The following is a 20,260-nucleotide window of genomic DNA, read 5'->3' on the forward strand; positions in this document are numbered from 1 at the left end:
AGAGAGTCAGCAGTTCCTCATTGTCCACGTCACAGAGGACTTGACATGGATCATCAACACCACCACTCTTGTGGAAGAAATTCGACATGCTGCCATGGGTCCTCTCTGAATACTACCGCTGCACCATCGAGAGCGTCCTGACCGGTTGCATCACGGCCTGGTACAGGAATCGCTCCACCCATGACCACAAGGCCCTCCAGCGGGTCATAAAGACAGCCCTGTACATTACTGGGACTATGCGCCCGAGGAAGGCCTGCAGCGTCATCAAGGATCCCACCCACCCCAGACACGAGCTGTTCTCTCCCTTACTTTCGGGCAGAGGGTATCGGAGCATGAGGTCTAATACCAACAGGCTCAGAGACAGTTTCTATCTACAAGCCATCAGACTGCTGAACACTTGAACTGGACTGAACACCTGCTCGGATTCTCCACACCTTAGCGCACATACACTCACCCACACAGAAATACACACATCCACACACACACACACACACACTACACACACATCACAACTGCTGCTACCAGACACTTATTATACTGCTCAGTTTATCCCTCTCTTCCCCGAAACAAGTATAAATATTGGACTATAAGTTGTGCCTTTCTGTATTATACTTATATTAAAATGTTTATTCTATTCTACCGAGCCATTTACTTTACGTTCGAAGTTCTTATCTTGTATTATTTCTTATTGTTGCTGCGTTGTCGAGAAGGAACCTGCAAGTCAGCACTTCGTTGAACGGTGAAAACTTTCAACTTGATATTACTACAACGACTTGTTGCGGCCTGGCAGCGGAAGCAACGAGTTAGAAATGACATAGCTAATAGAGTCATCTAAATATCTCACGGCAGAATTCACTCAGCCACAGCGTTGCCTTTGTGGGCTGTCTGAAGCACCGTGGAAATGAACTCACAACTCGTCAATGACAAGGTATTATGGAAGCTTGACCTAGCATCATTCCTTATCCCTTATCCCTCATACCCCCAGAAGCTCTCTGATCCCACTGGGACTGGACACACACACTCCGTCTCACCATGGACTCACAGGACTGCTGTGGTGATGGGAAATCACTGTATATTCCACTACAAACCAGGGATCATTACAGATGTCATCTGTGGTAGAAAACACGTCAGTTGCATCATCTAAAAACAACCACTATCCACAAACAACCCCCGTGTCTTCATATGAACCCTGTTCGTCTGAGCTCTTACTGTGCCTTTGAACCTTTAATTACTCTAGACCTTTAATGAAAGGTCAAAGCACTCCTTTGATGGTCTGGTTGGTACTCTCTGACTGTGGTTTCTTTTTGACTCATTCCATTACTAGTAATAGCTTCTGTGGCTCCACGTCTATCAGTCAATATGAGTAAGTGTAATTGCATGAGCGATCCAGGAAGAGAAGAGAGAGAGAGAGAGACCATTGAAAATAGCCCTGCCCTCTTTTCCCGTAGCTTGTGGTCTAGCAGTCGTACATCTGGCTGGTGACAGAGCCCTGGAGAGTAGAGGAAAGAGGCAGCGAGGCTCAGTGTATAAATACATCACCCAGGGAACACACACAACACCCTACACAAACATTGATCATCATGTGTGACCTGAATCAATAACAACTCCTTTGTGAGGATCCCACCGCTAAGTCAGCCCCCAGTCCATCACACAGTGGCCTTTCTGACATCCGCAAAGCCCCTTGTTGCCTTACAACTACAAACTTCAAAAAGTCTAAACTCCATTGCTCTGCACGTAAACAGCAAATAACGCAAATACTTAAACGCTATCTAATAATAACGTCACAACAAGTTAATACATCGCTGTTACTAGCATACATTGTTACTGTACAAGTATAAGAGCGACACAATAGCACTTTGTGACATCTGCTGATGTAAAAAGGGCTTTAAATAAATACATTTGGTTTGATTTTGATTTGATTTGAATGTCCACTACAGGTAAATATAAGGTCCTCCTGTAGTGTGGTATTATACAAAAACAGCCCAGATGTGAGCACAGGCACTCTGTGTATGATCTGAAGAGAAGGAACAACATCCCATCTATCCAGCAGTAAGGAAGTTGGACAAAGATGAAGCTGCTGCTGCCTGCAGGCCTCCCAAACGGCTGCCAGGTACCAGTCTCTACCAACAGAGGGCCTCATCCCAACCTATCAAAATCTATTTCTATTCTATTAACCCTAGTGGTCTTCTCACTACAGTACCAGTAAAAAGTTTAGACACACCTACTCATTCAAAGGTTTTAACCTTATTTTTGTACTATTTTCTACATTGTAGAAACTATGAAATATCTATGAAATAACACATACGTAATCATGTAGCAACCAAAAAAGTGTTAAACAAATCAAAAAGTATTTTATATTTGAGATTCTTCAAAGTAACCACCATTTGCCTTGATGACAGCTTTGCACACTCTTGGCATTCTCTCAACCAGCTTCATGAGCTTCATGAGCTTCATTTAAATTAACAGGTGTGCCTTGTTAAAAGTTAATATGTGGAATTTCTTTCCTTCTTAATGCATTTTAGCCAATGAGTTGTGTTGTGACAAGGTAGGGGTGGTATACAGAAGATAGCCGTATTTGGTAAAAGACCAAGTCCATATTATGGCAAGAACAACTCAAATAAGCAAAGAGAAATGACAGTCCATCATTACTTTAAGACATGAAAGTCAGTCAATCCGGAAAATGTCAAGAACTTTGAAAGTATCTTCAAGTGCATTCGCAAGAACCATCAAGCACTATGATGAAACTGCCTCTCATGAGGACCGCCACAGGAAAGGAAGACCCAGAGTTACCTTTGCTGCAGAGGACACGTTCATTAGACTCACCAGCCTCAGAAATTGCAGCCCAAATAAATGCTTCACAGAGTTCAAGTAACAGACACATCTCAACATCAACTGTTCAGAGGAGACTGCGTGAATCAGGCCTTTATGGGTGAATTGCTGCAAAGAAACCACTACTAAAGGACATCAATAAGAAAAAGAGACTTGCTTGGGCCAAGAAAAACGAGCAATGGACATTAGACTGATGGAAATATGTCCTTTGGTCTGATGAGTCCAAATGTTTGATTTTTGGTTCCAACCGCCATGTCTTTGCGAGATGCAGAGTAGGCGAACGGATTATCTCCGCATGTGTGGTTTCCAACGTGAAGCATGGAGGAGGAAGTGTGATGGTGTGGGGGTGCTTTGCTGGTGACACTGTCTGTGATTTATTTAAAATTCAAGGAACACTTAACCAGCATGGCTACCCCAGCATTCTGCGGCGATATGCCATCCCATCTGGTTTGCGCTTAGTGGGACTATCATTTGTTTTTCAACAGGACAATGACCCAACACACATCCAGGCTGTGTAAGGGCTATTTTACCAGGAAGGAGAATGATGGAGTGCAGCATCACATGACCTGGCCTCCACAATCACCCGACCTCAACCCAATAGAGATGGTTTGGGATGAGTTGGACCGCAGGAAAAGCATCCAACAAGTGCTCAGCATATGTGGGAACTCCTTCAAGACTGTTGGAAAAGCATTCCAGGTGAAGCTGGTTGAGAGAATGCCAAGAGTGTGCAAAGCTGTCATCAAGGCAAAGGGTGGCTACTTTGAAGAATCTAAAATCTAAAATATATTTAGATTAGTTTAACTTTTTTTTGGTGAATACATGATTCCATATGTGTAATTTCATAGTTGTGATGTCTTCACCATTATTGTACAATGTAGAATATAGTCAAAATAAAGAAAAACCCTTGAATGAGTAGGTGTGTCCAAACTTTTGACTGGTACTGTATATCCTGGTAACACTAATAATCTACCTCATAACCTCAGATTCCCATTGCAGTCATACCAATCCATAAAGCCTACCTGCTTGAATACCAGATCATATCTGTGCCTGATGTTATTTGTGTGTTGTGCCATATAGCTGTGCTCTGTGCCAGAGTGCTCTATCAGTTCACTGCTGTACAGAGCCATGGGCAAATCCATGCCTCCCACCTCACTGCAGCTGTGACCTGTCAACAGTGGGAGTAGATACTTCCCTCCAGTGCCATACCAACACTCTTTTGCAGTTGTGTTCTTCTTCCTATCATATGTGCTGGTACTTATTTATGCAATGTTTGCCTGGATATGAAATGCATGCTATGCAGAAAGACAGCAAACATTCACACACAGAGTTTCAACCAAGGATAAGCACAGAGCAAAATCCCAAATAGAGAGACACACACACACACACACACACACACACACACACACACACACACACACACACACACACACACACACACACACACACACACACACACACACACACACACACACACACACACACACACACACAGACAAATACATAGGCTAGAGGGTGCTAATATGTAGGTCTCCTCCATGGGGTCTATGAATAGACAAAAAGCTAGGGCCCCCCGCCACACTACCTGCAACTACAGTCTTTCAATCTAGGCTGAGCCATAAGGGACTGGCAAAAAATACTATTCTTATCCCAAAATGTGAGCTAAAAAGGTAGACGTGACATATTTTAAATCCCAGTCAGTCAGTGTGCCCATGCTACACTTCTGTCTGACTGCCTGTCAATCCAGAGAGGAACAAAGTCAACCACTGGCACAACAGCCACTCCAACTGGAGCCTCCTATCAGATCTCAGAACAGTTCTAAGACAAATCACATCAAATAAGAGTACAATAGTCTTATTAATACCTTCTGAACTACAGTTTGGTTACTGTATAAACTCCCCCGTCTTATTTGAAACCAAACTGCCAACTCAAGAGGAAATGTACGTGAGAAATGTTCAGAAATAGCAACCCTCAGTCACTTTGGTAGAAACTGCAGTCCCTCCTTGTCAGTAGCATAATCCACCCATCAACCAATCAAGTGAGGAACAAGGTGTGCCTCATTCGAGCTGGAACAGAGAGATGCTGCTAAATGCTGAACCTGACGTGTCACAACTTTAACTCAAGACTGTCAACTTAAAATGTCCTCCTCAACAATCCTGCGCCCAACCCCCCCCCGCTATAGTTTTCGTTTTAATGGCATGGAAATACATCATCTACGTCAACATAAAGCTCTTCATTCAGAAATCTTCATACGGTTCCCATTTTCTCCAGTCTTAAGCTTAAACTGGAGCTTAAACTTGCATGTTGCTAATATCCAGGAGCTGCAAGCTAGTGAATTGCATTTAGAACTGAAACCACCCTGCGAGTCACATGAGTAAGGGTATAAAACTACGGGCCATTAAATTGTCAGGTGTAGCTCCATCCCCGGTGGTATTATGAAGCAGTGGAGGCTGCTGAGGGGAGGACAGCTCCTAACAATGGCTGGAACGGAGCAAATGGAATGGCATCAATCTCATGGAAATCATGTGTTTGATGTTTTTTATACCATTCCACTTATTCCGCTCCAGCCATTACCTGTCCTCCCCATTTCAGGTGCCACCAACCTCCTGTGATATGAAGATCCTTCTTGATTTGAGTCATCACGTGAAAGGTTGTCAGGCTCATCCCATTTAGGCCTTCGGCAACTCTGCTGTGCGGCAACTCTGCTGGCGCCAAAGAATCAGCACCATGGACAGGGGTTTCAGTTGCTATTTTGCCAGTCAGTGTCACAATTCGTTCTTGTAGCTGATACATGCGACGAGAGCATGACTCAGAAGAGCACCAGACAGACTGACCACACAGAGGAATGAGATCACTTCAATGAGGGGAAACATTTCAGACATTTCCTCGAGGTCAAGGAAGTCGGGAGAGTCTTGTCTTAATTTGATTCTGGTTGCACGTTGCCGTCTTACACATAGAGCATATGCAACAATACGTATGCTGCTCAAAACGTGGTAAGAAAGATCGAGCATTGTACATCCAATTGACCTATTTCTCTCGATGGCTGAGCCTAGTATTCTACTACCGCTTCTTTACTTTCGGGATCTGAATATAGAAGGTGAGGGCCAGGGCCCATAGAAATGACAGCCCCTGCTTGTACGAAAATCAATTTCACCCCCTGACCATAGCAGTTTGCTTCCTTAATACGCAGAGAGCAGCATAGTATGACGTTGATGGGGAAGTAGGCTACAGGTTCGTTGCATCCTAACTTGTGTTGAAAGGGATCCACTGCCGGCACCGTTGCCCTGAAGGCCCAGAACACAAGCGCAAAGCACCCAGGGTGCCTCACCATAGATTTTCATGGAGATATGAAACATATTGAATTGACATGTAGGCTACTGCTGCCACTTTTAGAAACGTGACCCTACGTATGCATTTGCAAATCATATTATAATTCTTATTTTTTGGGCATGAAGGACAGATTTCCACGAGAATCAATATACACGTGTGTGTGTACATGCGTGTTTATGTGTGTGCGCGTAGGCCCACTGCATCGAAACTCCCATTGATGCAACGCCTGCTGCACCGTGGGTACTTCATTGTTTTAATCAACCAAATGATCCACGCCTTGCGTTTCTGAAATCAAAGATGTAAAGTGTGCGTGTGTGTGTGTGTGTGTGTGTGTGTGTGTGTGTGTGTGTGTGTGTGTGTGTGTGTGTGTGTGTGTGTGTGTGTGTGTGTGTGTGTGTGTGTGTGTGTGTGTGTGTGTGTGTGTGTGTGTGTGTGTGTGTGTGTGTGTCAATGGCATCCTGAAGCCTATTCATACCTCTAGCCTAAATGTTTCTATATTCGAATATTGCAGCAGATGCCCCATGGGCACCCTTTACCATCTGTTACTCACTCTCAAACATTTAATCACTATTCCACATGTAGCTAGACATATTGACAGGGGAAGAACGTATTGCAACTGAAGAGGAAGTACAGTCATAATCCTTTGATGTGCTTTGCTAGGTTCGACTTAACTGGCAAGACTAAAGAATAAACTTACCGCAGTTTTCACACAATATCTTCCCAACATCTTTTTTTAGATTCTTCCCACTAGTGTCTAGGGGAGCATACGATGCCTTGAAAACCAAGGGATCCTCGGTTGGGTCCATGAAAAAAATGTACTTGTGATTCTTTATCACTGTGGTGCACGGAGCCTCCGATCCGAATTCCCCCACGGTGACGAGCTGCTCCCGTCCCAGACCCCCGCTGTTCCGCGGCCACACGTCCAGCACTTTGACACTCACACGGTACGGCTCCGCTGAGACGTTCAGAGGCGCAGACTGCACCTTGCCCTCGATCACCACAGCGGATTTGTAAGCCTGGTCCTGCAGGGAATTCAAACTCGGGGAGTAGCAGGCGAAGGAGACCCCGATGACCAGCATGGATAAATGTACTGAATCAAGCCTCATGCCGCCTGCTTTGGCTCGGTGGTGGCTGATCGCGTTGCGGCAGGGCTCTCTGGGCTGCGGGGCGATGGCGGTGGAGCTGGGTTGAAGGAAGAGAGAGCAAATAGGCTCCAGTAGCACGGCGGCGCGGCAGACCTTGCGTAAGTGTCCATGCCATCGGGATCCGCTGCTTTTTCCAATAATTTTGCAATGTGGAAACACCAGTTAGGAACCGGAAACCGCGTAATGAGGCTGGGTTTAAAATCCCATCACTGCATTCTGCTAAAAATACATTCTAAAATGCAAGGGATTCATGGATTCCCCCCATCAGAAGATGCTCCTATGCTGCCATAGTAGCCTATCCGCAAGACGACGCCAGTCTATCTTTGCCCAGAAATTGCAGTGGTCGGGTGGGCGCCGTGCTCAGCACTGATGGTTTTCTATATCATTCGCCGCAGAGAAAATACGCCAAATGCTGCAGTGAACAATTCGTTTTATAGTCCACTTGCAAAAAATGCATACGATTCATGCCCCTAACGAAACAGTGTTTTGTTCCACGGGTAATAAACCGCCTTTTCCCACTGCCCTGTCTCTCTCCGCCTCCCCCACTTACCAGAGACGGAGAGAAATATGCCGATTGCGAAGGGCTCCACCACAAAAAATGATATTTAAGACTGGAGCGCTATGATATAGCCTACCCCGATACCAAAGCTCGGTCACCACACTCCCCCAAACGCCGACAAATGACAATCACTTCATGCTCTTCCCCATCACCAAACGGTTTCACGTTCAAATGTAATAATGAAATAGAACTGAAAAATGCATCACGCGTCCCGTTTTAAAATTGCGTATTACAGTAGGCATAGGCCTATCCCTCAGAAAAAAAAAGATAAAAGATAGCTTGAAAAAGCAGCTGCAGTCAGTTCAGCAGATAGAAAGGGGTTTCGTCTGCGATGACTAACCCTGTGAAAGCGCGATTCAAAGCCTCAGATTCTTCAACAGACTGTTTTGAATGAGTTTTGCGTCTCATTCCATTATGAAGTCATGCCCTGCCTTCAGGCCACATTCGTCGTTCTGCCTCTGAAAAAAAAACAGATGCTCAGGCGCTGCATCAAATCCATCAAATCCATACAACTAAAACAGCTGCGAATGGGCTTTAAAGACAGGAGAACACACAGCTATCTTTCATGCATGGCCAGGCACTTGGTGCATATTCAAATATTCTTGTGTTAGCTGTCAATGAGACATGCGTAATGGCATGGAGAGAAAACATGAAATGGGAATTGATTATATATAGCCTACACATTCACATGTGAAATAATATCCTCCCTATTTGAAGTGAATAAGTCAACTAACTTAAAGGTCAATATTGTGTCGGGCTTAATTTGAATGCGGAGGAAACCACTGGACATGAAGCTGAACGCTTTCACGAAGGGCGACATCTGTTGACCAACAAACATTCCCCAGAGAAGGTGAGCAACGTGAGGTCATATTCTGAAATGCTCGCCTCGAATGTGACCATTGTTTTAGCATCATACTCAATACAGACAGATATTAGCAACACAGCCTAAAACATGCAGGAGGTTGACTAAAAACATTGAAGGAAAACTTCTCCCCAGCCTCCCCACTGGGCACACACTGGTTGAATCAACGTTGTTTCCATGTCATTTCAATGAAATTACGTTGAACCAACTGGGACTATACATTGAATTGACGTCTGTGCCCAGTGGGTCGTTACTATTTTGACCCACTTTATCACATAAAAAAACACGTTTATTGCATCTGCTCTGACAACATAAAAAAAAAGAGATTTTTATTTGACCCGCCAATGAACAAAACACAAAGTCGTATTGAAATGTACCCACTGGGCACACACTGGTTGAATCAACGTTGTTTCCACGTCATTCCAACGGAATTACGTTGAACCGACGTGGAATAGACGTTGAAAGGATGTCTGTGCCCAGTGGGCAGGTCTGTCTTTCATATCGCCCCATCCCTCCTTCAGAAACTCTCATGCACACCATTGACAAAGTTTGACACAGGTTCTACAACAAATAGGCCAACGAACGAAAGGGCTAGATGAACATGAGAAATGGCCCATTAGCTTTTGGGCTTCACATGGAATGCACGAGATAGGCGAGCAGGATGGCGCTGTCCATTGTGCTGAGACCGCATCACGTCCAACTGAAGAGGCAATTTACCTGCCCTTTCATGAGGCTCTTTGAAGTGGTCTCTTCAGTTGTTGTCTTATATATTTAATATACCAATGAAAATACATTTTCCTTGCAACTTAAATGTAACCACCACCCAGAATAGTCTTACCGCCCGTGTAGGCTAATTAACTTGTCATATGACAAATCTTCTAGGAAAATGTCATACTTGCTCCCCACACAAAATAATATAAGGAGTATAATGTCTCTGACTTTCAGGATAAACAGGTAGGTTTTTATCTTACGATCAACTAAAGAGAACCTACAACCTCACCCAAGTTACATTATTAGGCCTACGTGATTGGGATATGCGCAGGGAAACGATACCATCCTTTATTTTACCCCAGAAGAGCAAATTACACATCTAGGCCTACAAGGTTTTCAATGAATAAAAATGTGTCCAATTAATTTAAAAGGTGTGTTCAATGAATTACGATGTATATTGTTTCCGATTAAATTGACCTAAGGACTAAATGCCTTTTGTAGTGGAGGGATCGATTTGGTATAAGAAGCAACACCAGCTTGTGGTTCTCTTCAGACATGTATCGAGAAGGTATTAGCGGGTTTGAGAAATCTTAAACTGCAATTTCTAGAGATAAACAGTGCGAGGCGCACGCCTCTTGCAGTTCACCCAGTAACTGAGCGTGCTGACATCATAGGACAAGCGTGCGGCGTTAAATTTGTAGGCTACGTGCGTCCCTCTCCATGCCACGACTCGCTGTTTCTTTCCATCTTGTGAAGCGGCGAATCAGTGAGGCAGCACCACTGTATAGTGTTGACAGTAGGACTACAAGGAGTTATTCACCTTTTAATTTTTCGTGTCTGTCTGCTACGAGACTACGCCGAAGCTGTTCAGGCGCTCTGCCTGCAGACTAAGCGGGGTAAGATATGCCTGTCCTTGTTGCACGTTAATAGGTCTGTGACGATGGGAAGAGGACGACGGGTTTATGTACATGTCATTGGGTTCATTACTGCAATCCTCTCACTTAATCGGTTCCCCCGGTTTGCAAGCGATTTCCCTCAGCAGTGGACATTTGGCAGCCTTAACACAATGGACGAGGTTTCCGATAATATCGAAAGTGTTGCCAATCAAGCCATGTTGACAACCGGCACTGCAGTGAATCGACAGCAGCGTATAAGACATGTCTGCAGAAGCCTATGGAGACTGACAACTTATATAGCGCCTTCGGGTTTGAGTCATACATTCTTAGAAAAAAAGGTGATATCTAGCACCTAAAATGGTTCTTCGGCTGTACCCAAAGGAGAAACCCTTTGCGGTAAATTATTTTGAATTCAATCACTTTTTGATAGCACCCCTTTTGATTTGAACAAACCATTCCATACATTGTAGAAGGGCTCAGAAAGTTACCTGAATGGCAAAACATTCAAGAGATAAAGGTGCTCAAAGTTGACCTGTTTTGCATACCATCCCATCCCACTGGGGACAGACGTCAATTCAACGTAATTTCATTGAAATGACGTGGAAACAACGTTGATCCCCAACTTGAGTGTGCCCAGTGGGAAGAGACATCCATGTCTTCATCACTGGAAAAAATAAAGCGTTGAGATGTATATCATTTAAAAGCTTACAAACTTTTTTTTATAATTTCGAGAGAAAAAAGATTAATTGAAAATGTAACATTTTATTTTACCTTTCACGTCAATTTGATCCATCTAAAAACTCGTAAATATTCGCCTATGTTGTAGCTTAGAGCCAATTTTACATAATTCTGAGGTTTTGTGTTGTGCCCGCCATCGTTTAAGGGTGGGTGTCATGTTTTGGCTGATAAATGTATTAAAATGGGAATAACATTGAACAGTCAACTTTCAAATGGTACCACGAAGATGGTTGACAGTCCACACATCAGAGAATGTTGACCTGAATGGGAATATCTTTTTAAAATTATACCGTCAGTCCTCCATGGAAAACCTATTCAAATAATAGAAATACTGATAATAAATGGTAATGTCTATTCTATGTTGACATTCAACGTGGGTGGACCAGCGCCAATATTTATGGTAGTAATTAGAAGTAAACATTTCAACACAATTTACATTTTTAATAGTGTAACCTACAAGCTAAATTGCATAGAGAATTCATAAAATGGACCTATTTCTATGATTTGAAATGTATTCAAGAGCATGCTGAGTCCCAACAGATGGCGGGAACAGCAACACAAACCTCAGAGGATGTAAAGTAGGATCTAAGCTAAAACGTATGTGAATATGAAAAATATCAGCATTTACGCGTTTTTAGATCATTTAAAGGTTAAAAATGTACGAATAAAAAATACATCTAGAAATTATTACATATTTTGACAGCACTGTTGGTAAGCATTTAAATTATATCAAAACTCAACCGTTTATCTTTTCCAGTGATGAAAACATGGATGTCTCATGGTATGGTAGGGTATGCAAAATGGGTCAACTTTGAGCACCTTTATCTCCTGAATGTCATGACATTAAGGTCTACAAAGTCACATTCAAACCACTTTTTCGATGGGCAAACATGTATGGAAAGTTCTTTAAATCAAAAGGGATGGTGCCAAAAAGTGCTTCAATTCAAATGGATTTACCCTTTGAAGAACCCTTTTTGGTTCCAAGTAGAACCCTTTTGGTTCCAGGTAGGACCATGGTTCTACATGGAACCAAAAAGGGTTCTCCTATGGGGACAGCCGAATAACCGTTTTGGAACCCTTTCTTCTAAGAGTGTAGCATAGGTTACCTCTACAACAAACAGGCTATTTTACCTGGAGAAATGACAGTGTTGTCACATGGATTCACAGCCCTGTAGCCTAGTCAGTGTTTTCTGCATCATCCTTTGGCAATCCTTTTACTGACATGACACCTTTTTGAAGTGTTTTATGAGACTGCTGGACATGTTCTAGAGCTCTCAAACTCAACTCTGGACCTTGAAGCCAGTTCAACTGCTTTTTCCCCATTGTTCACCTCCTAATCAGGGACTGGTTTAGACCTGGTTCACCATGTGGGTGCAATTCACTATCAGGTAGAACAGAAAACCAGCAGGCTCCGGACCTCGTAGGGTAAGAGTTGAGCACCCCTTGTTCTAGAGTATTCAAACTTTGCTTTTGATCGTGTGTGTTTTGGAATAAGCATCCTGGGCCAAATGAGCCAAAAGATCAAAGAATGTGTATGAACTGATCTACAACATCGACAAATGATCCAAAATGAACACACAAAATAAAATGTACATATACTGGCATATGAAAATGCAAATATGACTCCAGGGAAGGTGGGACAAACTTTTCAAACTGCATTTTAGAGATACTTTACTTCATGAAACATGCATGTATATAGCCTTAAGACTTAATTAGTATAATATTTGCTTCTGAGTGAGAAAATGCAGAACATTCCTCTATTTTCAGAGGTGGATCTGTTTTCTGTGTTCTTCTGCTTCTTTCACCCTTGTGCCCATGAAGACAAGTCATCCTGTTGTGGGGATGGTCAAAAGCACGAATCCAAATAAGAAAATATCAAGGGACCATTCAACCAATGTTCTTGTCCATCACAGTTCAAAATCTTTGGATTCATAAAGAAGACAAGTTAAGAAAAATAATTTTGCCCATGAAAACATTCTTAGGACAAGTGGAAGTAGGACACCAACCTAATATTTAAGGAAGTGTGTGTGTGTGTGTGTGTGTGTGTGTGTGTGTGTGTGTGTGTGTGTGAGAGAGAGAAAAAGCTGCCATGCCAAAGGAGGATGCAGAAAATACAAACTTAGGGGGAAAATAAATAAAACGTGAATGTTCTTAAACTCTTGTTGGCTCAATACAAAATCAGCTACACATTTTCATCTTACCTTAGCACAATATAGTCTGATGTGTGAATCCCGAACGAGGCAGTGGGATAACTTATTCGAAGGATAGAATCACATACAATAAATGACGGACGAGGGAGAGAGAAGCTAAACACGATCATATAGCCATGGAATTCTATTGTTGTTAAATAACTCGCCTATAGGTTGGAGCGGTTCTCTACGAACGTTTTCTGGGTCCTAGTAAGTTGCAAATGAGACTGAAGCATTACAGCAGTGTTTTTCAGCAACATGACCGTTTCCTTTTCGATATAAGTTTCCCATCGGTCCACTTCTTAAAACATTGAACGTATACAATATCACCTTTCACTTAAACCTTTGAGTCTTGTTGACACATTTGTAAACAATTTGTAGGCTACGATAACGTTTTTAAACGTGGTGTCTCAGATAGGCCTATCATTGTTTTCAACAAATGTTCCGTAATATACTCTTACTTTCCTCGAGCAACTGTGACACTTCTCATTTAATAGGGCTATTTTCCACTTTCACAAATAAATGAATAGTTGCACAAAATCTGTCCAGCAATGTGGAAAAAATAACCAATGTATTTGGGCTGTATGAAGCCAAATGAAAAACACTTTAAAGCAAAGTCTATTCAGGAATAATACTATTTAGGCTACATTAAGGTGCATCTACCGCTCGTGTCAACGTCACTTTTAAAATGAAAATATTTGTCTCGTTGACAATGGGCCTACAATGCTCAGACACCCAGGTTTCAGTTTTCAAATGAATTGTGTCAGAGTAGGCTATAGGCCTATAGTCAACACTGACATTCAGGTATATATTGCCAAAATGAACATTTCCAGAACGATCAATGTATATCATTCGATGGCCTGCATGTGGGCTAGACTGGAAAATGGAAGTATTGAATCTGTTTATTTCTTAATAGATTTTCGGTAGTTCCATAGGCCTCAAAGAGCCAGCGCATTGAGACACCATATTTTCAATTTCTTCCTTCCTCTGGAGAACATCAACATCCTGCATATCAAACGAAGATGTATGTGGTCATATATTAACGTATTAAATTTCATCTGAATAAGAAGAAACTTAACAATCAAATTAGCATCTTATAATCGACATATTAGATCAATTGAATTCCTTCCAATTGTTTTTGTCCCATAATAGTTACACTTATTTGGATGCGTTTTCTTCTATTCTAATACACATTTATTTTATTGCAACGCTAATCGCTATGACGTTAGCATTTTTTGGGACAAATACACAGTTTAACACTTCCCTTACATGCTGACAATGGCAATAGCTATTTTTCACCAATGATGCCCTCATTAAAAAGGAACGTACATTTTAAAGTTTAAATACAATAGAAAATAACATTATTCAGCAAACATAATTATGTAGGATTAAACATTTTTATTCGGTTACACACGACGTATTGTTACTTTTGTTTGAAAAAAACATGCTATTTTACATAGGCTAACGATGAACTAGATATAATTGCACATTTTTTAATTCCCAAAAGTTAGAAGACAATTAGCCTGTAAATAGATGCGTTATTTAGATAACATCCGAAAAACACAATTCTGAAGGCTGTTCATTTGGACGGACGGATTTAATTTTACGACTAGGATAATAATATGCTAATAATAAGCTAATTAATAGGCTATAGGCCTACATATCTAGTTTTTGGCTACCAGTTTAACCACTTCCATTAAAAAATAAAATAATGTTGTAATGTCAATTATCATATGTATGTAAATTTGACATGTTAAGTTGAATTAAAATATAAACGAAATGAACGAAGTGATTTGTGCAGTATGGAGCTCGTGAGATCACTAGGCCTACTATTTTCGTATTCAATCAAGAGAATTGGCTTTAATTTACAAAGAAAAACATTTGATCAATGTAGATCTAGGCCTATAGATCTGAGAATCGAGTATGTATCACAAAAGTGCTCAATCATGACATGTAGCCTATATTCTAGTAGGCCTAACAAATACTCTATTTGGTAGGATCTACTGTCTATTTGGCAGGCCTAACAAAACGAATGGGAACGGTTCTCTAAGTAGACTACATAGACAGGAGTATGAAAGAAAGACTCACCCTATTACCATGACTGCGTGTCTGTCTAGGCTTAAATTGAATCATATCAGCCCAAGGTCGAAACAGGAAAGGTTGGTAAGGACAACTGTATACACAAACGAAAATATATAAGCCAAACCGAGACACTTAAATCAACAGACCGTTTTATTAAACCTAGCAGCCGTAGGATTTGTGGTCTTTTTTTTTTAGGTCATTACCAACCTGTGCCTGTGCAGACAACGTTCTTGTATTTTGTTTCCAAATAGGTGTTTCTCTCACAATACTTGTAATAGGGAAGCGGCACAGGCTTCCGAATCGAGGCTTTCAGATGGTAACAGTGAAGGTCAATTACTAGGCCTACATTGGATAGACTAACAAGGCGTGAAATATAATTGGTGTGAAACCCAATAGCTAAGTATAATAGATGGTGCAGGTATTTGCACGCCGCACTGGCAACCTTAATAACGCATGTAGCCTAATGTAAAATGTTGCCTTCAATGTGAGCCTCTGGACTGGATTGAAGCCACCATAAGCTGTCAGCATTCTATGTATGGCTTGTGGGAAACAGAGTTCTTCGTTTTTATTTCACCCCTTTTCCCACTGCTTTGACACTATCTTTTCCCATTGCATCATAAAAACATAGCTAGGCATACACACAACACATTCGCAAACATAACAGACAATACCAAACAGTGCCGTAACCTTGTAATAACCCGTTATTGAGGAATAATAGGGCGAAATGTTTTTTCCATTAGCAAAGGTAAGCCATTTTTACGTATACGGTTTTACGCGTTAATGTTTTACGCAGACGATTCAAGTAAAATACAAAGTTTTACTGCACTTCTGGATTGCACTTCATCCAATTTGATAGTCAAAATAATAACTTCGATTTCAGGTTTGAAGTGGTAAGCTTGCATCACACAGAATAGCCTGAGCATTTAAACGGTGATGTAAATAGGCAATTCCTTTTATTAATGCGCCACGATTGTAATTTAGGCCTAAAGGATAATATAGAACTTCCACTTTGAGCCCGTCTCGATAGATATTCTTCTTGTATTTCCCTCTGTGTAGATCTCGCGAGAGTGGTGGCGTGGCTGGCTGACTGTGGGGTTGCAGTAGACAGAGGGAGAAGGCAGGCAGGCAGCATCATGGCGGACAGAGACAGTGGAAGTGAGCAGGGAGGAGCAGCCACGGGCCCGGGCGTCGGTTCCATGCACCCAGTGACAGGAGGGGCGGGCTCGGCTTCTGGGCTGCAGCACGAGACGCAAGAGCTGGCGTCGAAACGGGTTGACATTCAAAACAAACGGTTCTACCTGGACGTGAAGCAGAACGCAAAAGGCCGCTTCTTGAAGATAGCCGAAGTCGGGGCCGGGGGAAACAAGAGCCGCCTCACTCTCTCCATGTCAGTGGCAGTAGAGTTCCGTGACTACTTAGGGGACTTCATCGAACATTATGCCCAATTAGGTCCTAGCAATCCGGACATCGTACAGGATGAGCCGAGGCGAGCACTTAAAAGCGAATTCTTGGTCCGGGAGAATCGGAAGTACTACATGGATCTGAAAGAGAACCAGAGAGGCCGGTTTCTGAGGATTCGACAGACGGTGAACCGGGGGCCCGGTTTGGGATCCACGCAAGGCCAGACGATTGCTCTTCCTGCCCAGGGACTTATTGAGTTTCGTGACGCTTTGGCCAAACTCATTGACGACTACGGAGTAGATGATGAACCTGCGGAGTTGCCCGAGGGGACCTCCTTGACAGTGGACAACAAACGCTTTTTCTTCGACGTGGGCTCCAATAAGTACGGAGTGTTCATGAGGGTAAGCGAGGTGAAGCCAACATACCGCAACTCTATCACGGTACCCTACAAAGTGTGGTCCAAATTTGGGAATACGTTCTGTAAATACGCGGAGGAGATGAAGAAGATCCAGGAGAAACAGCGGGAGAAAAGGGCATGTGAGATGCAGCAGCAAGAGGAGATGCATGTTGATGATGCGGACGAGGATTGATATAGCGCGAAAACATGCAACAACAACAAAAAGTAATCAAAATAACAAAAAGAGAAATTATAATAAACTTTACTGTAAAAAGAAAGAGATCTAAAGATTTAACTGTAATTGTTTAACTCCAAGGGAGCACCACCCACAAAAAAAGAAACCTACACAAACTGACAGTTAAGACATGTTGTCACCCATCGCTGGATGTTACCCACTTACCCACCATTAATACAGTAAGCGGCTGCTAAACAAAGTAATAACATTATATATGAACCGTGTTTCCTACTTGATGACAGATGATAAAGAACTGAGTGTTTATTTCCCTTATTAACCAATAACTTTTGTACACGTTAAAGCTATTATAAAAAGTGTTTGCAATTTTCAAATGGAATTATTGCCGAGTTATAGAAAGTCCTTTTCATGTGAGCTAATGACTTCAGCACAAATCAGATATTTTAGTTCTTCTTTTTTTTTTTGGGAACCAAAATGTAAAACCCTTTTAACCTTTTAAAGGGTTATCATTGTGTACTTGCCACCCTATTTACCTTTACCTGTGAGTAGAGATGTGTTTACACAAATCATACATGTATGAGGGCTAGGCCTGCATAGGAATTTTGTTTAGATGTCATGCAGTCTGAAAAAGGTACAGAGCCAATGTCATGCAAGGGAAAAGTGGTCACTCTTTTGTGCAATGCATTGCATCAAACTCAGAACACATTGAACTGGTCAATGGAACTCGACATGAATACCTTCAAAAGGATTATTAATGTTGTAACTTCTATTTGAAATTGAAATTGTCGTCATGCGGATTGGTATACTATAGACTACCTTTGTGTCTCGTTGTCATGCGATGTGTTTTTTAAAAAAAAATCAAAGAAAAAAGTACTCGTCTTAGATTTAAGTGCGGTGACAACATGCAGCAAATGACATGACAAGTGCTCGAGAACGGCACATTTTGTAATATAGAGCACTCAACCCTGCGAGCACCACCGAATTGGCTTCGTGGTCTATTGAGTGCCGAGACGAAAAAGTAAAGCATGGTTTTGTGAAACTGAAATGTACGTCAATGTCAGCACTTATGGGACAGAGGTTTTCTGCTTGGGGAATTTGACTCACAAAAGGAACAGAAAATATCAGTCAACCAATAGATGCCAAGGTACCAGTGAGTGTTATTGCTGCATGTTTACCTGTACAAAGCCTAATGTTGGTTTTCCAACAACTGTGGCTCAAGGACCTCTCCAAGCTGGTTTTCATCCCTGCCAATGCTCAACTCTTTAGCTTGAATGCTGGTGTGACTCTGGGTATCTCATCGAGTTTTATAAACCCTGTCAGTTCTTTCCGAAGAAGCTGACAATAATCAGACCATGACAAATTTTCCTTAGTATTCAGTGAAAAGATCACTTGGCAGATTGAATGGAGTGAAAAGCAACAGGCCTAACTGTCCTTGAGCCCACCTGGTTGGAGCTACTGGTATTAAGGATACCCAAATGGGTGCGTCCTCTTCAACATATAAACAACCTGGTGCCTTACACACTCCGCATGCTTACATGCTGGCCTGGTGCTTTGGATCATGACTTGCCCCCCCCCCGCCACAGCATAACTCGTGGTGCTAAAGGGTTCACTAAGAACCCTAAAGTAAAGGGGCAAATTACTAAGCGTTTTCTGCGACCTTCCTTCCCCAACCTCTCCCGTCCCCAAGCCGTCCAGGTATCGGCCTACATGTAAGCATGGAAGGGGGTGGTCACCTAGAAGACGATGCGGAGAAACCTGCTCTTCACAGGCCCAAGCCCGGTGAGGTGGAGCGGAGAGCAGTGGCTGATTGGGAACATCACTGTGGACTGGATTCAGAACGCTTGTTGGAGCCCCCCTTTGTGATCGTTTCTGTGTGTAGTTCTACGACTTGGGCAGTAATGTGTCATTTGTAAGTTGCTAAAGACCTCAATTACAGGGGAGTAGTAAGCATGTCTTATTTTGTTTTAGTTTTTAGTTTGAACTTTTCAAATGTTATTCCACATTATTTGTAATTTTGAATGTTTTTTTTGCTCACAGAGGATATTTTATTTTTTATTTTCAGTGCAACATTTCATTACTGTGTGCAATATCCTATGTGCCAATGGTGGCAATATATGTATATCAATTAAATATATGATTAATATTTGAAAGCATGTGGCTGAATTCCATGTTTATTTCTCTTCAAGGTTTTATATGCCTTTATCTGCACTTAAAGGTCTGGGAGGAGAAATCAATCTAGCAAAGCAAAGCTTAACTCTGCCTGATGAGGGGCACAGCCAACGCCATAACATTCACACTAACATGCTAAGGATGAGGAATAGTGTTGTCTGTCTCGTGGGCCTCATCTCTCCCTCTGGCTTGGGAAGAGGGAAGTGATGGGGGTAGGCTGATTGTAGGGGCTGAGAATATATGTTGAGTTTGGGTGAAAAGGAAAAGTAGCATGTAGCAATGTTTCCTGATTTGCTTTAAAATGGTGCTTTGGTACCAGTACGATACTTATGAAGGTGTGTGGTTAACTCCTGTCTTCAGTGGTTGTTTGTAGCACATTGCTTTCCTAACTGGATGGAATGTCTGACCAATATTTGTTAGAAATGATCTTTTTTTTCTCTTATGTTGCTTCCCTTTTCAAAGAGGATGATGGGTTAACTCATTCGGTGGCGATGCATCGAATATCATTTATGTACATTTTACAAATTTGAATACAGTTTTAATAAATTTTAATTTACCCACATCTGACAAATGTATCTTCAATATGTATGTGCTTTTTCTCATGAGGTTCTCTCCTGTAAGAGATGGCAATGTAGGGTTGCCAAACTGGGCAGGGTTTTTCTACTCACTGTCTATTTGGGTTATGGATATTGGTAACCTCCAGAAACACTGCAGCTCTTCCATCAGATAATACTGTATCATGTGGCCTATTTCATGTTTGTG

The 20,260-nt window shown here is 42.1% G+C and overlaps 2 protein-coding genes across 4 annotated transcripts in view; one reads left to right on the plus strand and one right to left on the minus strand.

Annotated features, from left to right (window-relative positions):
* LOC106602814 (pro-neuregulin-2, membrane-bound isoform) overlaps nt 1-8,302 on the minus strand; it is a 164,033-nt gene extending 155,731 nt beyond the window's left edge. Inside the window, exon 1 of one of the 2 annotated variants that reach the window (XM_045716902.1) lies at nt 6,854-8,302. In XM_045716902.1, coding sequence (XP_045572858.1) covers nt 6,854-7,262 — 409 coding nt within the window. In that variant the 5' untranslated portion in view covers nt 7,263-8,302. The remainder of the gene's footprint in view (nt 1-6,853) is intronic. The other variant, XM_045716903.1, reaches the window with a different exon arrangement.
* Nucleotides 8,303-10,152: 1,850 nt separating this feature from the next.
* On the plus strand, nt 10,153-20,060 carry LOC106603021 (transcriptional activator protein Pur-alpha). Of its 2 annotated transcripts, none has more exons than XM_014196125.2 (2): nt 10,153-10,329; nt 16,395-20,060. In XM_014196125.2, the coding sequence occupies exon 2, from the start codon at nt 16,472-16,474 to the stop codon at nt 17,327-17,329; it is 858 nt and encodes a 285-aa protein (XP_014051600.1). In that variant the 5' UTR covers nt 10,153-10,329; nt 16,395-16,471; the 3' UTR covers nt 17,330-20,060. The 2 variants fall into 2 exon arrangements, with proteins under 2 accessions (XP_014051600.1, XP_014051601.1); XM_014196126.2 differs by lacking the exon at nt 10,153-10,329 and adding an exon at nt 15,944-16,083.
* The last annotated feature ends 200 nt before the right edge of the window (nt 20,061-20,260 follow it).

Source organism: Salmo salar, chromosome ssa04, assembly GCF_905237065.1.
Source record: "Salmo salar chromosome ssa04, Ssal_v3.1, whole genome shotgun sequence".
In the NCBI taxonomy this organism is placed as follows: Eukaryota; Metazoa; Chordata; class Actinopteri; order Salmoniformes; family Salmonidae; genus Salmo; species Salmo salar.

Coding starts and splice junctions, on each gene's coding strand:
- LOC106603021 (XM_014196125.2), top strand. CDS start 16,472: ATGGCGGACAGAGACAGTGGAAGTGAGCAGGGAGGAGCAGCCACGGGC.